Raw genomic sequence first — 21,067 nt, forward strand, 5'->3', positions numbered from 1 at the left:
ACGGGCGACATGTCCAGTCGCCCGTCTTCCGGGATGGCGGCATCCGGCCATCTGATTGGCCGGAGCCGCGGTGACGTCACTCCTGCGCGCGCGGGAGCCGACAGTCACGGCACGGGGCTCTGAAGAAACGGCACTAGCGGCCGTTCCTTCAGAGCGCATGCGCCAGTGACGTCACTGGCTGCATGTAAGGTAAATATCTCCTAAACGGTACATGTTTAGGAGATATTTACAGTACCTATAGGTAAAAGTGTCAGGAGGGTTTACTTCCTCTTTAACCCCAGATCTCTAAACAAAGAGTACTTATCACATACATATTGCTGTCACAAAGATGTTTACATTTCTTGTGACAGCAATAAAAAAGTACCGTAATTCGACCATCGGTCCCACACTCAAACAGCGTTTGTCCCACTCATGTGAGGTATCAATGTGAACATCAGATCATGGCCAGGGGCCGCCTCTGTACGGCTAAAGTGGTAACCTTTTAAACATTGGCTATGGAGATAGTAAAATGTATGTTTGTAGCCATTGCACGGGCATGCGCAATTTTAAAGTGTGACAAGTTTGGTATCTATTTATTCAGCGTAACGTTATCTTTTATATTTTACAGAAAATTGGGTTATATATGATTTTTTGCAGTAAAATTTAAAAAGTGTATTTTTTCCAAAAAAAATTGTATTTGAAAAACCGCAGCACACTGTGCATACACACAGCAGCATACTGACATAAAAAAAGTTGCAATGACTGCCATTTTATTCTCTAGGGCCTCTGCTTTAAAAAAAAAATATATATATATATATATATATATATATATATATATATATATATAATGTTTGAGGCTAAGTAATTTTATAGCAACAAATACTGAATGTTACATGTAAACAAAAAGGTGCTTGAAAAGGCCTGGAGCTGAAATGAATTAAATTGGTTGTAAAGTCAGAATATTTTATCTTGATGCATTCTATGCATTAAAACAGAAGTAAACTCTCCCTCTCCTATGCTGACTTTCAATTGGGCCAGTGAATTAAATTCTTCTGACTTGTAACACAATATAATTTAGCCGCCATCGCATGTTCCTTGCTGTGTTTAAGATTTTTATCCATTTGTTTTTCCTGGGATAAGCCAGCACCATATTAAATGTCATTTACTGTGTCTGTAGTATAAAATACTTCTACACTTCATATAGACCTTGCTATGATCTCACATGCGCAATCGTTTCTCAGCCAAGCCTTCTAGTCCCCGAGGTTGAGAATGAATGTAGTGTCGTGGTATTGGAGCGCAGTGCTGCAGGGAGCGGATATGACGGTCACTGCACACTGCTCAATGGACTGACAGCACAAAGAGCATGCCGTGAATCGCACGAGAGATCCACATGCGCCGATGACGTCATTACAGATAATGGATTGGGTTACAACTTGAGCAAAAAGGTGACATCTGAGTGCAGCGATTAAAATCACTTTAATGCTGATTTATATGTGCTAAAGTGATGGGAGAGAGTTTACTTCCACCTTAAGATAAAAAAAAAAAACCTGTAGCAGCCCCCCCCCCCCCCCTCTCTATCCAGCGATGTCCACAAGTGCCTCAGCTGTCCGGGACTCTCTCTCCTGATTGGCTGAGACACTGGCCATTGGCTTCCGCTGCTGTCACTCAGTCAGTTAGCCAAGCATGAGAGGGGGACGGGGCTTAACCACGGCTCCATGTCTGAAATGAACACAGGGAGCCTCGACTCGGGTGCCACATAGCTAGCTGCTTGCTGTGGGGGAACTCAACAGGAGGGAGGGGCCAGAAGAGCTGAAGAGAAACCTGAAAAGAGGATCAGGGCTGCCCTGTGCAAAGCTACTCCACAGAGCAGGCGAATATAACATGTTTGCTTTTTTTAAGGGGGGGAAAAGACTTTACAATCACTTTAAATGCACATGAATTAAGACGAGATAAATTACATTAAAATGAGTGCGATAGGGACTGTTATCCCCTCAAGGAGCTAATTGGCTTCAAGTACACTGTAAAACAATATAATGGTGCAGTACAAATGCAAAATTGTCCCCATCTTTATTCAAAGCTGTGATCCCAAATGGAAGCAGAGAAATATTTCTTTGCACAAAGAAGCACGAGTTTGGGCCCTTGTGTGAGTATTGAACATTCTAATTATACACGTGGCAAAAAAATGTGGTGTAGAAGAGGTTTATGGGCAAAGCAGGTAAAGGGACCAGCAATTGAAAGGGATATAGGGACTGTTTACTGGTAATCGCTACAAACTATTATTGGTGAGATAAAAGGACAAGGAATAGAGTTGTGCTAATTGCTAACATTTTGGGAGACTTTTTAAAAAAAAAAAAAATCACATTTTCTGTCCTCAGATTGTCAGGTAAAGTAAGCTGCAGACTGTTGAAGTGACAGGCAAAAATGCATCATATCGAGGAGACAAGTCCTGATTTTGAGCTTAAAAGAGAAAGTGACAGGTGATTATTGTATTACACACGTTTAATGGGAAGTTTGACAGTGAACAGGATAGCACAGATGGAGAAAGATTTGCCAAAGTAGTATAGTGGAGTCTCATAGTGTCAGAAAGTGAGTGCAATTTCTGCAGGTTTTGTCATCATGTAAATACGATCATGTTTTCTTCGTTCATTAGCTAGATATTTCATTAATTGTTAAAGAATATTTTTAACCAATGGTTTGGCAAATTATTAATTTGTCCATCCTGTGAAAATATCTGTTGGTTTGTGTAGTTATTGGCTGACTTTGAGTCGATTTAGAAGCTTAACTCCATCCAGAGATAGATATATACAAGAGAGAGAGAGTGCCTTGCAAAAGTATTCACCCTCCTTGAGTTTTTACTTATTTTGTTAAATTACAGCCTTAAGTTCAATGTTTTGTTAATCTGAATTTTAAGTGATGGATAGACTAAGTCGGTGAAGTAAAATGAGAAAAATATATACATAAAACTTTTTAGAAATAGAAAACAGAAAATTGGCATGTGCGTATGTATTCACCCCTTTGTTATGAAGCCCATAAAAAGCCCTGGTGAATCCAATTACCTTCAGAAGTCACATAATTAGTCAAATGATGTCCAGCCGTGTAAGTGTCATTACATATACACACAGCTTTTTTGAAAGGCCCCAGAGGCTGCAACACCTAAGCAAGAGGCACCACTAACCAAACACTGCCATGAAGACCAAGGAACTCTCCAAACAAGTAAGGGACAATGTTGTTAGATTATAAAGTACAAGGGTTAGGTTATAATAAAAAAAAAAAAAAAAAAAAAAAAAAAGAAATATCCAAGTCTTTGATGATCCCCAGGAGCACCATCAAATCTATAATAACCAAACGGAAAGAACATGGCACAACAGCAAACCTGCCAAGAGACGGCCGCCGACCAAAACTCACGGACCGACCGGGCAAGGAGGGCATTAATCAGAGAGGCAGCACAGAGACCTAAGGGAACCCTGGAGGAGCTGCACAGCAGACTGGAGTATCTGTACATAGGACGACAACAAGCCGTACGCTCCATAGAGTTGGACTTTATGGCAGACTGGCCAGAAGAAAGCCATTACTTTAAGGAAAAAAACAAAATGGCACGTTTTGAGATTGCGAAAAGGCATATGGGAGACTCCAAAAATGTATGGAGGAAGGTGCTCTGGTCTGATGAGACTAAAATTTAACTTTTTGGCCATCAAAGAAAACGCTATGTCTGGCGCAAACCCAACATATCGCATAACCTAAAGAACACCATCCCCTCAGCAGCCGGAGCTGGGAAACTGGTCAGAGTTGAGGGAAAGATGGATGGTGCTAAATACAGGGCTATTCTTGAGCAAAACCTGTACCACTCTGTGCATGATTTGAGGCTAAGACAGAGGTTCACCTTCCAGCAGGGCAATGACCCCAAACGCACTTCTAAAGCAACACTTGACTGGTTTACGAGGAAACCTGTACATGTGTTGGAATGGCCTAGTCAAAGCCCAGACCTCAATCCAATAGAAAATCTGTGGTCAGACTTTAAGATTGTCGTTCACAAGCGCAAACAATCCAACTTGAAGGAGCTGGAGCAGTTTTGCAAGGAGAAATGGACAAAAATCCCAGTGGTAAGATGTGGCAAGCTCATAGAGACTTATCCAAAGTGACTTGGAGCTGTGATTGCTGCAAAAGGTGGCTCTACAAAGTATTGACTTTGGGGGGGGGGGGGGGGGGTGAATAGTTATGCACGTGACATTTTTCTGTTATGTCCTATTTGTTTGCTTCACAGGAAAAAAAAAAAAAATCTTCAAAGCTGTGGGCATGTTCTGTAAATTAAATGATGCAAGTACTCAAACAATCCGTGTTTAATTCCAGGTTGTGAGGCAACGAAACACGAAAAATGCCAAGGGGGTGAATACTTTAGCAAGGCTGTGTGTGTATATGTATGTATAATAAATACACATATATATATATATATATATTATATATATATATATATATATATATATATATATATATATATATATATATATATATATATATATATATATATATATATATATATATATATATATATATATATATATATATATATATATATATATATATATATATATATATTACAAAATTGTTTAAACCTGGGCTTGACAAATTTGCTTGAAATCTAGGAGCCAGTCTTTTTCCGCGCATGCCGAATGGCCGGCTCCTGTCGGACCGGCTGCCATATACACCCATACATGGACCCAATGGCGGTTTTTAATGAACAGGCAGATGTTGCCCAGCATTCGACCCGTGTGTATTTTGTTTACTTCTAAGAGAGATATTAAAGGAATACACCAACCACCGTGACCACTTCAGTGATTTGAAGTGGTCATGGTGGTAGGAGTCAGAAACACTGCACATGCTGGGATATTTACAATTATGGGCTTGGTGCTAGTTGCACCCCTAGCACATGTAACTTACTGCTGGTGGGAAATGCTGGCAGAGAGTGTGAGGAGAAAGCATGCAGAGCCAATGCTTCTGGTGTCTCTCCTCTCACAGGCGGAGTGCATTTGATACCACTCTGCCTGTGACATGACGGAGCCGGAACTATACAAGAAGCTTCTGCTCCATTCTGTCACAGCTGACACAGACATCCCAAGTCTCCTGCGAGGTGCGGGTGTCAGGAAGCCGCAGCCCGCATGCGGGAGACTCCCGCACCTCGCAGGAGACTTGAGATGTCTGGCGACAGGACATCTGCAGCAATGAAACCCTGGTGCCAGGCTGCTAATTCTAGTCGCAGATGTGACCTGGCACCTGGGGTTTGTCGAGCCCTGGTTTAAACCATGGTTTGAAATATTTCTCGTCATTTTATGATATTGGCAGATATCAGGTAATAATACAGGAAGTTATAAGGGTAGATCTCCCCAACAGGTACATGTCAATTAAAATTTTAAGTAGAGTGGGGAAGAAATAGATCCCTAATTTGGCTTAAAGCCCACACGCACAATCAGAAAATCATACGAAAAATACAGATTTCGAAGGGATCGTATGATAATCTGGTTGTTGGTACGCAGCTTTTGAGACCCAATCATGACAGTTCATCCAATATTATCCAAAGGGACAAATACATGTTTCTTGTAGAATTTTCATTTAATCAGTACAGTTGTCATCTGAAAATGCATTACATTATTTCCGAATTTTTATTCTGTACAGGAATTTTTGTAAGACTGTTGAGACTAGCATGCACAAAAAAAGACGATCGTTCGTCCGATAATATCAAACAATACCACCATTGTGCCACATTGACACAGAGGCGGGTGAGGAGCAGTAAAAACACAGCCGCTTTTTGCTGCACCGCCAAGCTGCCTAGGTGAGCAGGGTGGAAGTTGATTTCTCCACCCCCCCCCCAAATTTGTAACAGCTGACTTTTTTTTTTTTTCTTCAAACTAGAGATCCTCTTTAATTCGCTTAGCACAATAATGCAAGTTTGATGTGTTCATTCCTTTTATTGTTTCATGATCTATGTTAATGTATTTTGATTTACTTTTTCAGGTCTCTCACAATGGCTAAGTTTCAGGCTCCAGTAATAAATGATAACCCCTTGGGCTGGGGTCCTTGTGCTATACCTGACCAGTTTAAAGACATGCCTTATCAACCCTTCAGCAAAGGAGATCGTCTAGGAAAGGTACGTTTTCATTTGATCCTGTTTCTATTTGCCTTACATTGAGTTGGAACAATTCTATTATATGTGATGAATATAACTTATTGCTTACTCCTTTCAAAAAAATTATGCCAGGCAATTATATAAACAGTGAGAACTGCCTGTTCTCCATGTTCAGTTAACTGCTGCTTGAAACTGTACATGAAGTATATTAGTGTTTTGCAGCTGTTTAAACTCTAATAGGGAGTTTACTTTTTGTGCTTTCATTGATAAGGTTGCAGACTGGACAGGAGCCACCTATCAGGACAAGAGATACACCAGTAAGTATATGTTCTTTGTTATCAGTCGTCGTCTTGTGTGTGTATTTGCTGTTTGCAATGACTGTAACTTGAGATACTGCACCAATTGCAGGTTTGCAAGCTTTGTTATAAATGTTTTTTGTGCTTGTACTGCTGGAGTATTAGTGAATGTTTTGTTTGACATAACTAAAATCGAGGTAATATCTGTCTTCACAGATAAGTATTCTTCTCAGTTTGGTGGTGGCAGTCAGTATGCATATTTCCATGAAGAGGATGAAACCAGCTTCCAGCTGGTGGACACAACAAAGATGCAGAAGACTGCATACCAGAGGAATAGGCTGCGATTTGCCCAGGTAATTGAGCAGGAAAAGTGTTCATTGGGGGAGCTAATGTATAGGTGTGTTTTTAAGAGACTTTTCACCTCCTTCATTGTCCAAGCAGATTTAAGTGTTTTAAAGGTATTGCACTTCTTCATTAATATTTTTTTCTTTCAAGAAAATCTTTTATAGTACAGAGTAATTTATTTGGTTTACAATTGTAAAATGCTTGTTAGACAATTTTGCATCGGTTTTTAAATCTTCCACAGCTCTGCTGTATACTTCAGAACTTTTTTTAAAAATACTCATAACAGTGCAATGTTTAGTAGTATGGAGTATATAACACAGGGCACAGAATTTGGAGTGTTTGCGGTGTGGAGTATGTAAAAGTTCTGCACAATAATTAGAATGGGGCAACCTTTATTTTCCCTGGCTTCTGATATGAAGCTCAACCCACTTCCTTCAGATCACTTTCCTGCCCCTCTCAGTGCTAACCATTTTCACACTTAGGCTCCATTCACACTAGAGCGACTTGTCAGCCTGACCGTCGCGGTCCATTGACTGCTACAGGACCCGTTCTAATAGGAGCGACACAAGTCGCTCCGACTTAGAAAAAGGGTCCTGTACTACTTCGGGGCGACTTGCATAGACATTCATTATATGAAGTCCGTGCAAGTCGCGCCGAAGTTGCGGTGCACGGAACTTCACAAGTCGCCCCCGAAGTAGGACAGAGTCATGCCGCTCCAGTGTGAATGGGCTCTAAATTATGTGATGGGGTGAAGTTGTTACTTTTCTAGAGTGTTTTGTTTTTGTTTTTTTATTATTTTTTTTTATGTATTATTGGGATGTGTGCTACAAACTCTAGCCGTCCCTTACATGTTTAATCCTTTTATGACCGCCTAACGCATGCAGAAGCAAATGGTGGGCTTTTACGCCCAATTGACACACACATACGTTACTGGACAGCTAATGTTTGTTCTGAGTGTGCTGCCAGCACAAAGACTGAGCTGTCAAAGATTAGTAACTGGCAGATCCTGCCTCCAATTGTATGACAATTGTGAAAATGAATACCAACTCTTCCCGCCCTTGGGTGTTCACAACCATTTTAAGGAATAGTGGGGATGGAATGGATTAACGTCTGTTTAGGTGGTGATTTTCACTCCTTGTATTTACAGAGAAATTTGCGACGAGATAAAGACAGAAGGAATATGCTCCAATTCAACATGCAGACCTTACCCAAGAGTGCCAAGCAAAAGGAGAGGTGAGTGAAAATGGTAGCAAAATTAAATGGACTGAGGTGTCTTCTGGGTAAGACGTTTTGAGCCATAACACTTCATTTGTCATCTCAGGGATCGTCTGAGACTGCAGAAAAAATTCCAGAAACAATTTGGTGTACGTCAAAAGTGGGACCAAAAATCTCAGGTAACCATTCTCCATTTACATTTTACATTTTTTTCTATGTCTATCCTTGTAAATTGATACTTATGCTTATTGGCACAGCTTAAACCACGAGACTCCTCTGTGGAGGTGCGCAGTGACTGGGAAGTAAAAGAAGAGATGGATTTTCCCCGCCTGATGAAAATGCGTTATATGGAGGTTTCTGATCCAACGGACATGTAAGCTGCACTAACTTTTTTTTTTTTTTTTTTTTTTTTTGAGCCATAATTAATGTTTAAAAATAGACAGAATAGGTGCTCAGTTAATTGATATGTATGCCTTAATTTTGAATATTACTTTATTCTGGAGGCAAAGTGTGCAGCGGATCCGTCAAATTTGGTTTGGCATACTTGTATCTAGCAACCCGATACAAATGCATGGCCTTGCATGTGGCCTCATACAGGTGCATCTAATAAAATTAGAATATCTTGCAAAAAGTTAATCTTATTTCAGTAATTCAATTCAAAAAGTGAAACTCATATATTTTATATACAGGGTTCGTACGGTCATGAAAAACCTGGAAAAGTTATGGAATTTTAAAATGCCAATTTCCAGGCCTGGATAAATTTTGAAAAATAATTTTAACCCACGAAGTTTTGGAAAAGTCATGGAAATTTGAGAGAAAGGCGCCACTCAGTGTAGCAAATGCAAATTTTTATTGACACATATTAAGAAATTACATGGAGGTGTAAGCGTCTTATCTTGATAGCTCGGCGTCCTTCCGGGTCTACGGTGTTTCCGTCCCTGAGGCTGGCCAGCAGCTGGGAGATGACACTAGGGGAGAACCAATCAGGGGGACTCAGTCAGATCAAGGCAGCGGTGAAGCGCATACCTCACTGGAGGGCCGCACGAACGTGATGACGAGGGGGCGGTAACCAGTTTCGGAGCATGCATGAACCGCTCCTTCAAGGAGGGCTGGCCCTCTTGCGCGAACTGACGTAGGTATACGTTGGTCGCGCCTGCAGCTAGGGGCGAGCGCGCGCCGCCCCCCACTCGGCAGCGGGGACTTCAATGCACAGGGCTGGTGACTCCGATTGCCGCCAGCCATCCGCGATCGCTCCCCACCGAGAGAGAACAGTCAGCTGTTGTAAACACAGCTGACCTTTCTTCTCTCTGGAACGATCACAGAGCTCCTGTGATCCTTCTATATAGGATCACAGGTCTCTGTGATCATTTCAAAAGCCCCGCCCCCATACAGTTAGAATCATTACCCTAGGCTCACGTTTAACCCCTTTTCACCCACTGTTAACCCCTTTGCTGCCATTACTATTAAAAAAAAAAGATAAAAATTACAAATCTTTCTGAGAGTTAGACGCGATAACATTTGCGCAACCCAAAAATATTTTACTTTCTGCTATAAAACATTACCAATAAAAATGAAGAAAAAATTTCAGCATTTTTGGCCAATATATATTCTGCTACATATTTTTTCGTAAAAAAAAAATCCCAATAAGTGTATATTGATTTGGTTTGCGTTTTTTTTAAAGTTATCGCGCCTACAAACTAGGGGAAAGATACTTTGTATCTAATGTCAATTTTATTTATTTTACTAGTAAGCGGCATTCAGCAATTTTTTTAGCGGGACTGCGACATTGCGGTGGACAGTTCGGGCACCTAACTGACACTTTTGGGGGGGGGGGGGGGACCAGTGATATTACTACAGTGATCGATGCTTAAAATATGCACGGTTACTGTACTATTGACACTGGCAGGGAAGGGGTTAACACCAGGTGTGCCTAGGAGGTGCTTTCTGTGTGGGGATGGGCTCCCTGGATTAACTCAAAGACCCGTGTACCTAAATAGGAGGAACACAGGATCCCTGTGTTCATCACTGATAGAATGGCAGTCTGCTGTGTTTGTCGGCAGACCTCCATTCTGTCTCCATTGGGAGCGATCGTGCTCATCATGGCCGCTGGACACACTGGCTCCCCCTCTAGTCAGTCGGTGCGTATGCCCATACTAACTGCCACACAAAGCGACATACATATACTTCGTTTCTCGTAACAGAGCTGACCTGCAGCATTATAACTACGGCGGCTCGTCGGCAAGTGGTTAAAAGCAAAATGCTTGAAATGTATCACTGTGTTCATGCATCTATGTAAAAGAGTTTAACTTTTTGAATTGAATTATTGAAATATATTTAACTTTGTGTGCCAGTAATATTATGTTCAGTAGTTTACTGCTGCAAGCTCCTGTGCTATTATTTTTTATTTTATTTTTTTATTTTTTTTGCGCTATAAACAGCGAAAATTCTGGAAAAATTTTTTTTTAACATTCGCAAAAAAAAAAAAAAAAATTTAAAATCAAAAACTTTCATCCTTTTAGGCTAATTTGTATTCTGCTACATATTTTTGGTGAAAAACACAATAAGCGTATTTTTATTGACTTGCACAAAAGTTATCTCATCTACAAACTAGGGGAAAGATTTGTCATTTGTTTTTTTTACTAGTAATAGTGGCGATCTGCTGTTTTTAGTGGGACTCCGTCATTTAGGCGGACAGATCGGACCCCTAACTGACATTTTTGACGTTTGGGGGGGGGGGGGTACCAGTGACATTACTACAGTAATCAGTGCTAAAAAATATGCATTGTTAATGTAATAATTACATTGGCAGGGAAGGGGTTAACTTACTGGGTGATCAAAGGGTTAAATGTGAGCCTAGGGGAGTGTTTTATTAACCGTGGGGAGAGGGGCTTGTGAAATGACCATAGAGAGAGACCTGTGATCTTAAGGATCCCAGGCACTCTGTAGTCATTTCAGAGAGAACAACGGTCAGCTGTGTTTACAAGAGCTGACCGTCGTCCTATCTGTCGGGAGCGATCACGGATGCCCAGCAGCAATCGTGGCCGCCGGTGCCATGTATCGCCCCCAGCACCAAGTGCGCTACTGATGTAGGGCTATGTCGGTTCGTGCAGAAGGGCCAGCCTGCCACAGTACATTTGCAGCGGGCAGTCTGGAAGCTGTTAAGGAGAAAATGCCTTATTCTTCGCTCTAGCAGGCTTCCTCCACTGCTATAACTGGTTCCCACTGCTTTGTAATCTGCCACCATCTCTAGCCGCACTACAGCTCAACGTACAATACACTGTTAATGTCTGGAGCTTTGGGCAGAGTAGAGGAGTGCTGGAGCGAGGAATCAGGCAAGTCATCAAGCCTATTCTCCAATCCCAGCAAGCATTTGCTGTTCGGAATGGGGGGTAGTTTCATTTTCATGAAGTTGGGCTTTAAGCTCACGTTTTTAGGATGCTTTCTTTTTATAATTTTTGTGTTTTTTTTTTTTTTTTTTTTTTTTTAAACTTGTCATTTTGCATCTCAATGTAAAACATTTTGCTGTGTTGGTAATACTTAAGAATTATTTTTTTTTCTGTGCCAGAGAGTGCTGTGGTGGCCTGGAATATTATGACAAAGCCTTTGATCGAATCACCACAAGGAATGAGAGACCCTTAAAGAGTATTAAAAGGATTTTCCACACTGTAACTACCACAGATGACCCCATTATCCGAAAGGTAATACTTATTAATTTCAAACTTGCCAGTGGTTGTAAACAGTCCAAATCTGATTTACTGCCGCTTTATGTTTGGCTCATGGATGAGCTTTAATCTTATGACATGCTTGTCTGTCCACAGCTGGCTAAAACACAAGGCAATGTCTTTGCAACAGATGCTATTCTGGCAACCCTTATGTGCTGCACTCGGTCTGTCAATTCTTGGGACATTGTGGTTCAAAGAGTAGGATCCAAGATATTCTTTGACAAAAGAGACAACTCGGACTTTGGTAAGTATATAGCACTTCTTCCTTTTTTTTTTTCCCCTGTTTGATTGCAAAAAAAGCCCAATAAAAGTTATTGTAAGGCTGAACTCCAGACAACTTGAAAATTCTCCCCTGCAGGGGTTACCTGTTGGTTTAGTCCAATGAACAGTAAAAGTGGTTATACTTTCCTGATCCTCTGCCATGCTTTGGTATAGGACTGTCCCTCATTTCACCCATCTTATGCAGAGCTATGGGGCCTGCATTGGTCTTGACAACTTAGTCCACAGGAGCATAAGGGAGAAGAGGCTTCAAGGAGCAGTCTAGCAGCACAGAGGAGGACTAGGTAAGTAAATATACTTTCCCATGTCCCCTTGAACTAAAGAGCAGTTAATTCTGGGAGTGCGATTGATGTACCACTTCAAGGGAGCATTTTTCAAGTTTTCTGGAACTTGTAACTGTAAAGAAAAGCTCTGGGATAGTAATAAAATTTGCACATTAGCCGTGTGTACTTAAGGAAAACTGCTAATGTTTGGATTAAAATCCACTCTGTGTACAAAAAAAAAAATCAGGGATTTCCCCTCTTTACACAGAATCTTTTATATTCCTGGGCTCCAGGAGGAGGGATCTTGAAAGTGGCAACACCATTTCCTGTTAGGGTTGGTCACCACATACTACATACAGTCTAAATGGGTACATAAAAGTAAGCTGTGCTAAGCTATGACTGTTATATCCCTGATACTCAATCAGTGAAAAACATGTAAATCACAACAATTGATGCTAAGTCCCAACACAACTAAATGTGTTCTCAAAATGTGATATTAAATCTTTCAAATAATAAAAATATGAAAAAAAGTAAAAATGCAATAGGGTATATGCAAAACTTCCTAGTGGTAATAAAGAGTCAATAAAGTCCTTATAGGATCCAGGACAATCTCCCCTCTTGACTTGAAAAAAGGCCAATAGATGTATAGACTGCTTACCAGATCCACATATATTTGAGGCAAATTTGAGAGTAAAGATCTCCCGACTCCAAACCTGGATAATCTTCTTGCTAGTATGCTCATCAAACGATAAGGGAATCACGGACCAAGTGCATGTAAAAAAATGTTTCTCATAGCGTGATACTGTCTATGAGCTTAAGTGGTCAATATTACACCTTAACTACTTTACCACCGGAGGATTTTGCTGTCTTACGTCTGGGCCACTTTTTGCAATTCGGCACTGTGCGACTTTAACTGACAATTGCGCGGTCGTGCGACGCCGTACCCAAACAAAATTGACGTCCTTTTTTTCCCACAAATAGAGCTTTCTTTTGGTGGTATTTGATTACATGTGCGATTTTTACTTTTTGCACTAAAAACAAAGACCGTAAATTTTGAAAAAATTATATTTTTCACATTTTTTTTTATATGTATAAATGTAAAAATCAAAATTTTTTTAAAATTTTTGGCCAGTTTTTCTGCTACCTAGGTTTGGTTAAAAAAAATCGCAATAAGCTTATTTTGATTGGTTTGCGCAAAAGTTATTGCGTTTACTAACTAAGGGATAGATTTATGTCATTTTTGGTGTGTTTTTTTTTTTTTTTTTTTTTTTTTTTTTTTTTGCGGGACTGCGACATTGCGGCGGACAGATCGGACCCCTGACTGACATTTTTGACACTTTTGGGGGTACCAGTGACATAACTACAGTAATCAGTGCTATAAATACACTGTTACTGTAAAAATGACACTGGAGGGGGTTAATTTTATTGGAGAGGGAGGGGTTAATGTATGCCTGGTGCTTACTGACGTGTGGGGGGAGGCGACTGTGACACAAGGACAGATCGAGGGTTCAGCTATGCTGAACCCTGCAATCTGACCCTGCCTGTCACTTAGGAGATCCGCCCGCTTGTGTTTACACAAGCGGGCGGATCTCCACACTCGATTCCCCGACGATCGGGGAAGAGCAGCGGCGATCGCCGCTGCTCCTCCCCTGGCCCGACTCCCGCTGTGACTGAATACAGCGGCAGCGAGCCTCCGGCGGCGCGCCCGCCGCCTAGAAGGGGGAGTGTTTGCCGACGTAGTACTACGTCGTCAGACCTACAAGAGCCACTTTGCCGCAGTACAGCTCTAGTGAGCAAGACGGCAAGTGGTTAAGTGCAATCCACTGAAAGAAAAAACTGAAAGTGCTCTAAAAAAAAAACCTCCACCGACAGTAAGGCTGCTTACCAGATGCAAAATGTATAAATAGCCAAAGTGTGTAGGAATGACCGTCACCCTTAAGCCTAGTCTGCTTACCAGATGTAAAAAGATTGAATGCAGAAATAGATATCCCCAGATAAGGTTAGGGACAGGCTCCCTAATCCCCTTAACCAGCACTCAGAGGGGAAACCACCACCGATACCACAGCTGCTTACCAGAGGCAATTATTGAATGGGTGGCAATGTGGGCAGGACTGTTAGCGTGTATGGAATAAACCACACTACTAATCTGTACAGCATAGTTCGATGGACAAACCAGGAGTCTGATTCATCCAAAGCACGCCCACAAAAGTCATTCTGACACTTCTACTAGCAGATGACAATGTTTGTGAACTTGGCTGTCCAGAAAATTTAAGTTTTTGTGTGGGATTAGGGAAGCCTCTTATTACTTAAATGAGAAGTAGGGCCAAAGCTTATTTGGCCCTACTTCTTCTCCTAGGGACCACTTTGTTCTGCGCATCTGTGACCCGCATTCAGCCAACAGGCTAAAGCCTGCAACCTTACTTATCTGGCCTAGACAGTGTCGGCATCCACCTGAGAGCCTGAGCAAGCTTCCCCTGTCCCTTCCACAGTCCAACACTCCATTGAGCGCTGGAGGAGCAGAACAGGGAGCAGCTGACTTATTCGCCAGCTCTCTGCTCACTTGAGCCTGTGAACTGGGGGATCAGCGTTCTTTGATTGCTCAGTTCTCTGACAGAGATGGCGGGAGAGATTCAGCATTGGACCAGAACTGCATACACCTAGGTGAGTGTATGTATGTGTGTGTGTGTGTTTTTTTTTTTTTTTTTTTTTTAATATATGTCTAGAGAAGTGATAAAGAAAATTGCCCTTACGTTGAGCGCTGTGTAAAGTGTTGACGCTAAATAAATCCTGTATAATAATAATAATTACAGGTAACTACACTGACCCAATCCAAATTCTCCCCTTCAGTATGATTAAATTATGTTTTTGTCTTAACTGTTTAATTTTTCCTGTATAGATCTTCTGACAGTCAGTGAAACAGCCAATGAACCTCCTCAAGATGATGTAAATTCCCTGAACTCTCCAAGGAATTTAGCCATGGAGGCCACATATATCAACCACAACTTCTCCCAGCAGTGTTTGCAGATGGTGAGTGAAGTGGTGCACTTAAATTGCTGTTTTAACGGCGTACTGTAAAAGACCAACATTCTGACTATATTAAATTCATCCAACAGGGCAAGGAAAAGCACAAATTCCCCAATCCCAACCCCTTTATGGAAGATGATGCGGATAAAAATGAGGTGGCATCTGTAGCTTACAGGTTAGTGACTCCTTCCTTCTCTTCTCTCTACTAGAAAGTATGAAAATTCAAGTATGTGCTAATGAAAGCGGAGCTTCACCCAAACGGGGAAATTCTGTGTGTTTTCTTCCAGCCCCCCTCCGCTGGCACCTTTCGGGGGGGGGGGGGGGGGAGCAGATACCTGTCAAAAACCAGGTGCCCACTGCAAAACCCACCAATTTATTTGCTAGGGCCTCTTTGAAAACATGTTTGGGGGGTTCTAAGACATCTTCTAGCAAAATACTGATTGTTACATGTAAACAGTGCCAGAGCAGGCCTGGTCTTTAAGTGGTTAAAGCCGAGTTCCACACTTTTTTTTTTTTTTTTTTAACATAAAAATACCCCTAGAACAGTCAGGGCTAGTGCATTTAAGCAAGGATAGCCTCTGAACTGTCCCCTGTTTAGCTAACCTGCAGGATGAAATACTTACCTTGTAAATGTTTTGTCCAGCGCTGCCATCTGCGGTGTGGCAGCTGAAGCCGCAGTGTCCCTCTTCCTGGATTTCGGAGTCCCAGAATGCCTTGTCTCGTCGCTTCCAGTTCAGGCGCGTCATCCCACAGCTGGTTCTGCACATGCCCAGAGGCTGTTCTCATTCATTCAGCAGGGAATGACGCGCCTGAACTGGAAGTTCCAAGGGACAACGGTGCATGCGCATTGACTCCTGGGATTGATGACTCCTCTCCCAGGAGCCAATGCAAAGGAGGAAGTGGCAGCCGCAGAAGAAGGAAGTGGCAGGAAGGTAAGTTAATTTTCATAAGGTAAGTGAAACAAAAAAAAAAAATAATAATTATCCAATTCTTTTTTAGGATGTTTTAATGTAATTGATGGTGTAAACTTCAAAATTAGGTTAGGGTGGAACTCCGCTTTAATGATAAAATTCTAACACCCCAGACCCTTTAAAATTGGTACTCTTTGCTTGACAATATAAAGGTCAAGGCAGTAGTTTCTAATTCTGCTCATCTGAAAACATGGAGAGGCAGTATGTTTTATTCTCTGGCAGATCATAAAACTGGCTCTGGTGTTTGGTTTCCAGGTATCGACGCTGGAAACTTGGAGATGATATTGATCTGGTGGTGCGGTGTGAACACGATGGAGTAATGACAGGTGCAAACGGAGAAGTGTCATTTGTGAACATAAAGACCTTGAACGAGTGGGACTCTAGGGTAAGCAAAGCTACATTTTAAACTGTCTGTGCCAGCTGTGAAAAACCCATGATTTATGCACATCAGTAACATTGTGGTTATTTGATTTATTTATTTTTACCCCTAATATCTTTAGTATTGTAATGGTGTAGACTGGAGGCAGAAGCTGGACTCCCAAAGAGGGGCTGTGATCGCCACCGAACTGAAAAATAATAGCTACAAGCTTGCAAGGTGGACTTGCTGTGCCCTGCTGGCAGGATCAGAATACCTTAAACTGGGGTATGTATATGCATTTTTATTGAATTTTCTACTTCCCATATATTTATAGAATCGTATGGAACAAGTGGTAAGCTTTTATAGCTAACATGGAGTAGCAATTATCTCGGGTCTGGTTGCTAGCTGCTGCAAACCTTTTTTCTGGTTATCTGAAACTGTCAGTCTAAAGGATAACACCTTGTGTTTTTGTTTTTTTTTTCCTCCTAGATATGTGTCCCGTTATCATGTCAAGGATTCCTCTCGTCATGTTGTCCTCGGTACTCAGCAGTTCAAGCCTAATGAGTTTGCCAACCAGATTAACTTAAGCATGGAGAATGCCTGGGGTATCTTGCGGTGTGTGGTGGACATATGCATGAAGCTTGATGAAGGCAAATATCTCATCCTGAAGGACCCCAACAAGGCAAGTATAGATTCTAGCATATGGGCTATGCTTCATGGTTTGCCTATCCTGTTACTAACATGTTGGAGCTGATGTTTAAATGATAATTTAGCGTGGTTGCTGGTCTGTTTAGTAGCAGTAATATAAACCAGTGGTCCTCAACTCCGGTCCTCAGGGCCCACTAACAGGCCAGATTTTAAGTATTACCTTGGGCAGATGCAGACTAGAGTACTGCAATCACTGAGCAGCAAATTATATCACCTGGGATGGACAGGTCCCTCTCAAAAAATTAGCATATTGTGATAAAGTTCATTATTTTCTGTAATGTACTGATAAACATTAGACTTTCATATATTTTAGATTCATTACACACAACTGAAGTAGTGCAAGCCTTTTATTTTAATATTGATGATTTTGGCATACAGCTCATGAAAAACCAAAATTCCTATCTCAAAAAATTAGCATATTTCATCCGACCAATAAAAGAAAAGTGTTTTTAATACAAAAAAAGTCAACCTTCAAATAATTATGTTCAGTTATGCACTCAATACTTGGTCGGGAATCCTTTTGCAGAAATGACCGCTTTAATGCGGCGTGGCGTGGATGCAATCAGCCTGTGGCACTGCTGAGGTGTTATGGAGGCCCAGGATGCTTCGATAGCGGCCTTGAGCTCATCCAGAGTGTTGGGTCTTGCGTCTCTCAACTTTCTCCACAACATCCCACAGATTCTCTATGGGGTTCAGGTCAGGAGAGTTGGCAGGCCAATTGAGCACAGTAATACCATGGTCAATAAACCATTTACCAGTGGTTTTGGCACTGTGAGCAGGTGCCAGGTCGTGCTGAAAAATGAAATCTTCATCTCCATAAAGCTTTTCAGCAGATGGAAGCATGAAGTGCTCCAAAATCTCCTGATAGCTAGCTGCATTGACCCTGCCCTTGATAAAACACAGTGGACCAACACCAGCAGCTGACATGGCACCCCAGACCATCACTGACTGTGGGTACTTGACACTGGACTTCAGGCATTTTGGCATTTCCCTATCCCCAGTCTTCCTCCAAACTCTGGCACCTTGATTTCCGAATGACATGCAAAATTTGCTTTCATCCGAAAAAAAGTACTTTGGACCACTGAGCAACAGTCCAGTGCTGCTTCTCTGTAGCCCAGGTCAGGTGCTTCTGCCGCTGTTTCTGGTTCAAAAGTGGCTTGACCTGGGGAATGCGGCACCTGTAGCCCATTTCCTGTACACGGTGGCTCTAGATGTTTCTACTCCAGACTCAGTCCACTGCTTCCGCAGGTCCCCCAAGGTCTGGAATCGGTCCTTCTCCACAATCTTCCTCAGGGTCCGGTCACCTCTTCTCGTTGTGCAGAGTTTTCTGCCACACTTTTTCCTTCCCACAGACTTCCCACAATTTTAAATACACCACTCACTCTGCAATATTTTCCTGAGGGGAGGGGGGGGGGAGGTGTGTATGGTAGTGTCGGTTAGCAAAATGCCACTCACTACTGTAGTTCTGGAAATGTAGACATCATAACAAACGGTGCCAGAGTTCATTCAGTGCTGATATCATCCATGGGCTAGCACAAAATATTTGAAGAAGCCAACAACCGATTTATGTCTTCAATTTAAATAGCCTGAGCAGGAGAAAAGCATTAGCACTTGGGAACCCAAATGAGGCAAGAAATAATACTTCCATGTAGTTATTTTGCTGTACTAACTACATTATTGGGTGCGGTTTCATATAAAGAGTGGGGACTTTATTTTTTTTTTTTTTCTTCTCTTTTACAGCAAGTTATTAGGATATACAGCTTGCCTGATGGTACTTTCAGCTCAGACGAGGATGATGATGATGAAGATGAGGAAGAGGAGGAGGAAGTAGAAGGTGAGTACTGTGAAGTATGAGCATTTAATAGATTTATTTAAACCAGGATTCTTGCGACTAAACCTGAAAGTCTAAGCTGCACTGCATACTTTTCGTTCTTCTTTCGGGTCACAAGATTCGGGTTCCACTTCTGCCTGCAGGGGGATTTAGACACTGGTAGACAGTGAAGATTTTTTTTTTAATCAATTTCACATGCTGCTTGGGCTAGATCCTTTTTGCAGCTATCAGGATTGGTATATCCTCAGAAACCGTTTTTGAGGCTGTACCTAGACTCTGCTTTAATGGACATTAGCTAGGCCTGCCTGTAATGGAGCCTTTTTGGCTTTGGGCTCTCCATTGTGGCAATTTCCAGACTATTGTGTTGCCCCAGTTCCAGGCCTACAGCTGTAGCACAACCTGTGGTATGACCCGTTCTCTGAAGACTCAATGGATATAGGCCCTTATGGACGTGACAATGGGAGCTCCTTATTTTATTAGAACTATTGGGAGCTGCTGTGATCCAATTTTTTTTTTTTTTTTGCCCCTTGTTGGTTTTCGACAGTTAAAATGCTGAGGAAGTGAGTGCTGTGCCATTAGGTGGAGTGTCTTGCACAACACTATATCCTGTAATTTAGTGTGAAGTAACACCTTACCACCCGTGCTTTTATTTACAAGAGGTGTGGTTCTACCTTAGATAGTCCTTGCTAAAGTGACCTAGCCACCTCCAGCCTTCTGATCCTTTTTGTGCTTTTAGCAGCTGGTTTGTAAATACTGAGGTTTTTCTCCTGAGCCAAGTATACTTTTTGAGTGTGACTCGCCTCCTGGGATCCCTTAGAGCCCTCAAGACTTTCTGGCCTTTGTAGACATCAAGGATGCACACTTGCATGCCCCTATTTTTCCAGCACATCAGTGATTCCTTTGTCCTGGGCCCCCCCAACACTTTCAGTATGTGGCCCTGTTGTTTAGTTTCTCTTCCACATGCTATGTGATTACCAAGTTTAGCCACTGTTCTTGCCTTGTTACATTCCAATGGCTTCCCTATTTTGTGATATCTGAACAAAGTCCTGGTGAGGGAGCAGCCAGCATAAGTCTTGACCAACTATGTGACAAGGACAATTTAAACCTTAAAGGTTTGGTTGCATCCTAAACCTGCAGAAGTGTTGGATGACTGATTGCTTGGGAGTATCTGGGTGTTATTTTAGCCATAGCTTGGCTTCAGACTCCCAGCTCCCAAACTCTTCTATCCAAGAGTTGACCAACTGTTCGGTTTTGCAAGAGTAATTGGACTGATGGTAGCTTCATTTAAGGCATTTCCATTGACTTGGTTCCCTCCCAGACCCTCCTATCTGAAAACACTGTGTTCTTGGGGACATATTGGTTCAGTCTCTGGATAATTTGTTTTGTCTGACATCGAGGTCCATGATGTCTGGGCCTGGTGGCTTACAAATCCAGTGCTGGGAAATCCTTCCAATCTCTTGGAGAGGATCCTCACAACGGATGCCAATCTGTCAGGTTGGGTAGGAGTCACAGGCACCTTGCTCTTGGGCATGGGAGGAGTACAGTCTCTTAACATTTTTGGGGCGCCAAGTACGTTTCTGCAACACTGAACATCCTGACTGGTGGACCATCCACAGCAGTGGCGCACATACTAAGTGGGAGAATCCAGACTTCTAGCAGTGGCAAGAGAGCAAGGAAGGGTTGTGTTCTGGGTGGAATTTCAAGCGTTAACAAAGAACTAACATAGTGAAGCCAAACTCCTGTTAACACTTTATAAGCAGTTACAGGAGGTTTTTTTTTGGGGTTATAGGTTTTACATAAATACAAGCTGTAGGGATAAATGGTGTAGCGCTTATATAATAAAGATTAAATGAACTCCACAGTCCATATAAAAATATATCAATCATTGGAAGGAAAGTCCATATCAGAAAGACGTGCTCCCAAAGGTGTAGCCAATCACTTCACACTCCAACAACTCT

General features: G+C 41.9%; 1 protein-coding gene across 1 annotated transcript in view; it reads left to right on the forward strand.

Moving 5' to 3' along the window:
- The window catches only part of EIF3D (eukaryotic translation initiation factor 3 subunit D), a gene marked incomplete at its 3' end in the record, with an annotated part of 34,355 nt that overhangs the window by 5,190 nt on the left and 8,098 nt on the right, over positions 1 to 21,067 (forward strand). The window contains exons 2-16 of the mRNA XM_082265634.1: positions 2,355 to 2,456; positions 5,986 to 6,118; positions 6,369 to 6,414; positions 6,610 to 6,746; positions 7,886 to 7,971; positions 8,060 to 8,132; positions 8,211 to 8,326; positions 11,519 to 11,651; positions 11,772 to 11,919; positions 15,114 to 15,244; positions 15,331 to 15,416; positions 16,468 to 16,597; positions 16,713 to 16,855; positions 17,060 to 17,256; positions 19,023 to 19,112. Coding sequence (XP_082121760.1) covers positions 2,401 to 2,456; positions 5,986 to 6,118; positions 6,369 to 6,414; positions 6,610 to 6,746; positions 7,886 to 7,971; positions 8,060 to 8,132; positions 8,211 to 8,326; positions 11,519 to 11,651; positions 11,772 to 11,919; positions 15,114 to 15,244; positions 15,331 to 15,416; positions 16,468 to 16,597; positions 16,713 to 16,855; positions 17,060 to 17,256; positions 19,023 to 19,112 — 1,705 coding nt within the window. The 5' untranslated portion in view covers positions 2,355 to 2,400. The remainder of the gene's footprint in view (positions 1 to 2,354; positions 2,457 to 5,985; positions 6,119 to 6,368; positions 6,415 to 6,609; positions 6,747 to 7,885; positions 7,972 to 8,059; positions 8,133 to 8,210; positions 8,327 to 11,518; positions 11,652 to 11,771; positions 11,920 to 15,113; positions 15,245 to 15,330; positions 15,417 to 16,467; positions 16,598 to 16,712; positions 16,856 to 17,059; positions 17,257 to 19,022; positions 19,113 to 21,067) is intronic.

Source organism: Pelophylax lessonae (assembly GCF_965119305.1).
Source record: "Pelophylax lessonae genome assembly, chromosome: 8".
Lineage (NCBI taxonomy): Eukaryota > Metazoa > Chordata > Amphibia > Anura > Ranidae > Pelophylax > Pelophylax lessonae.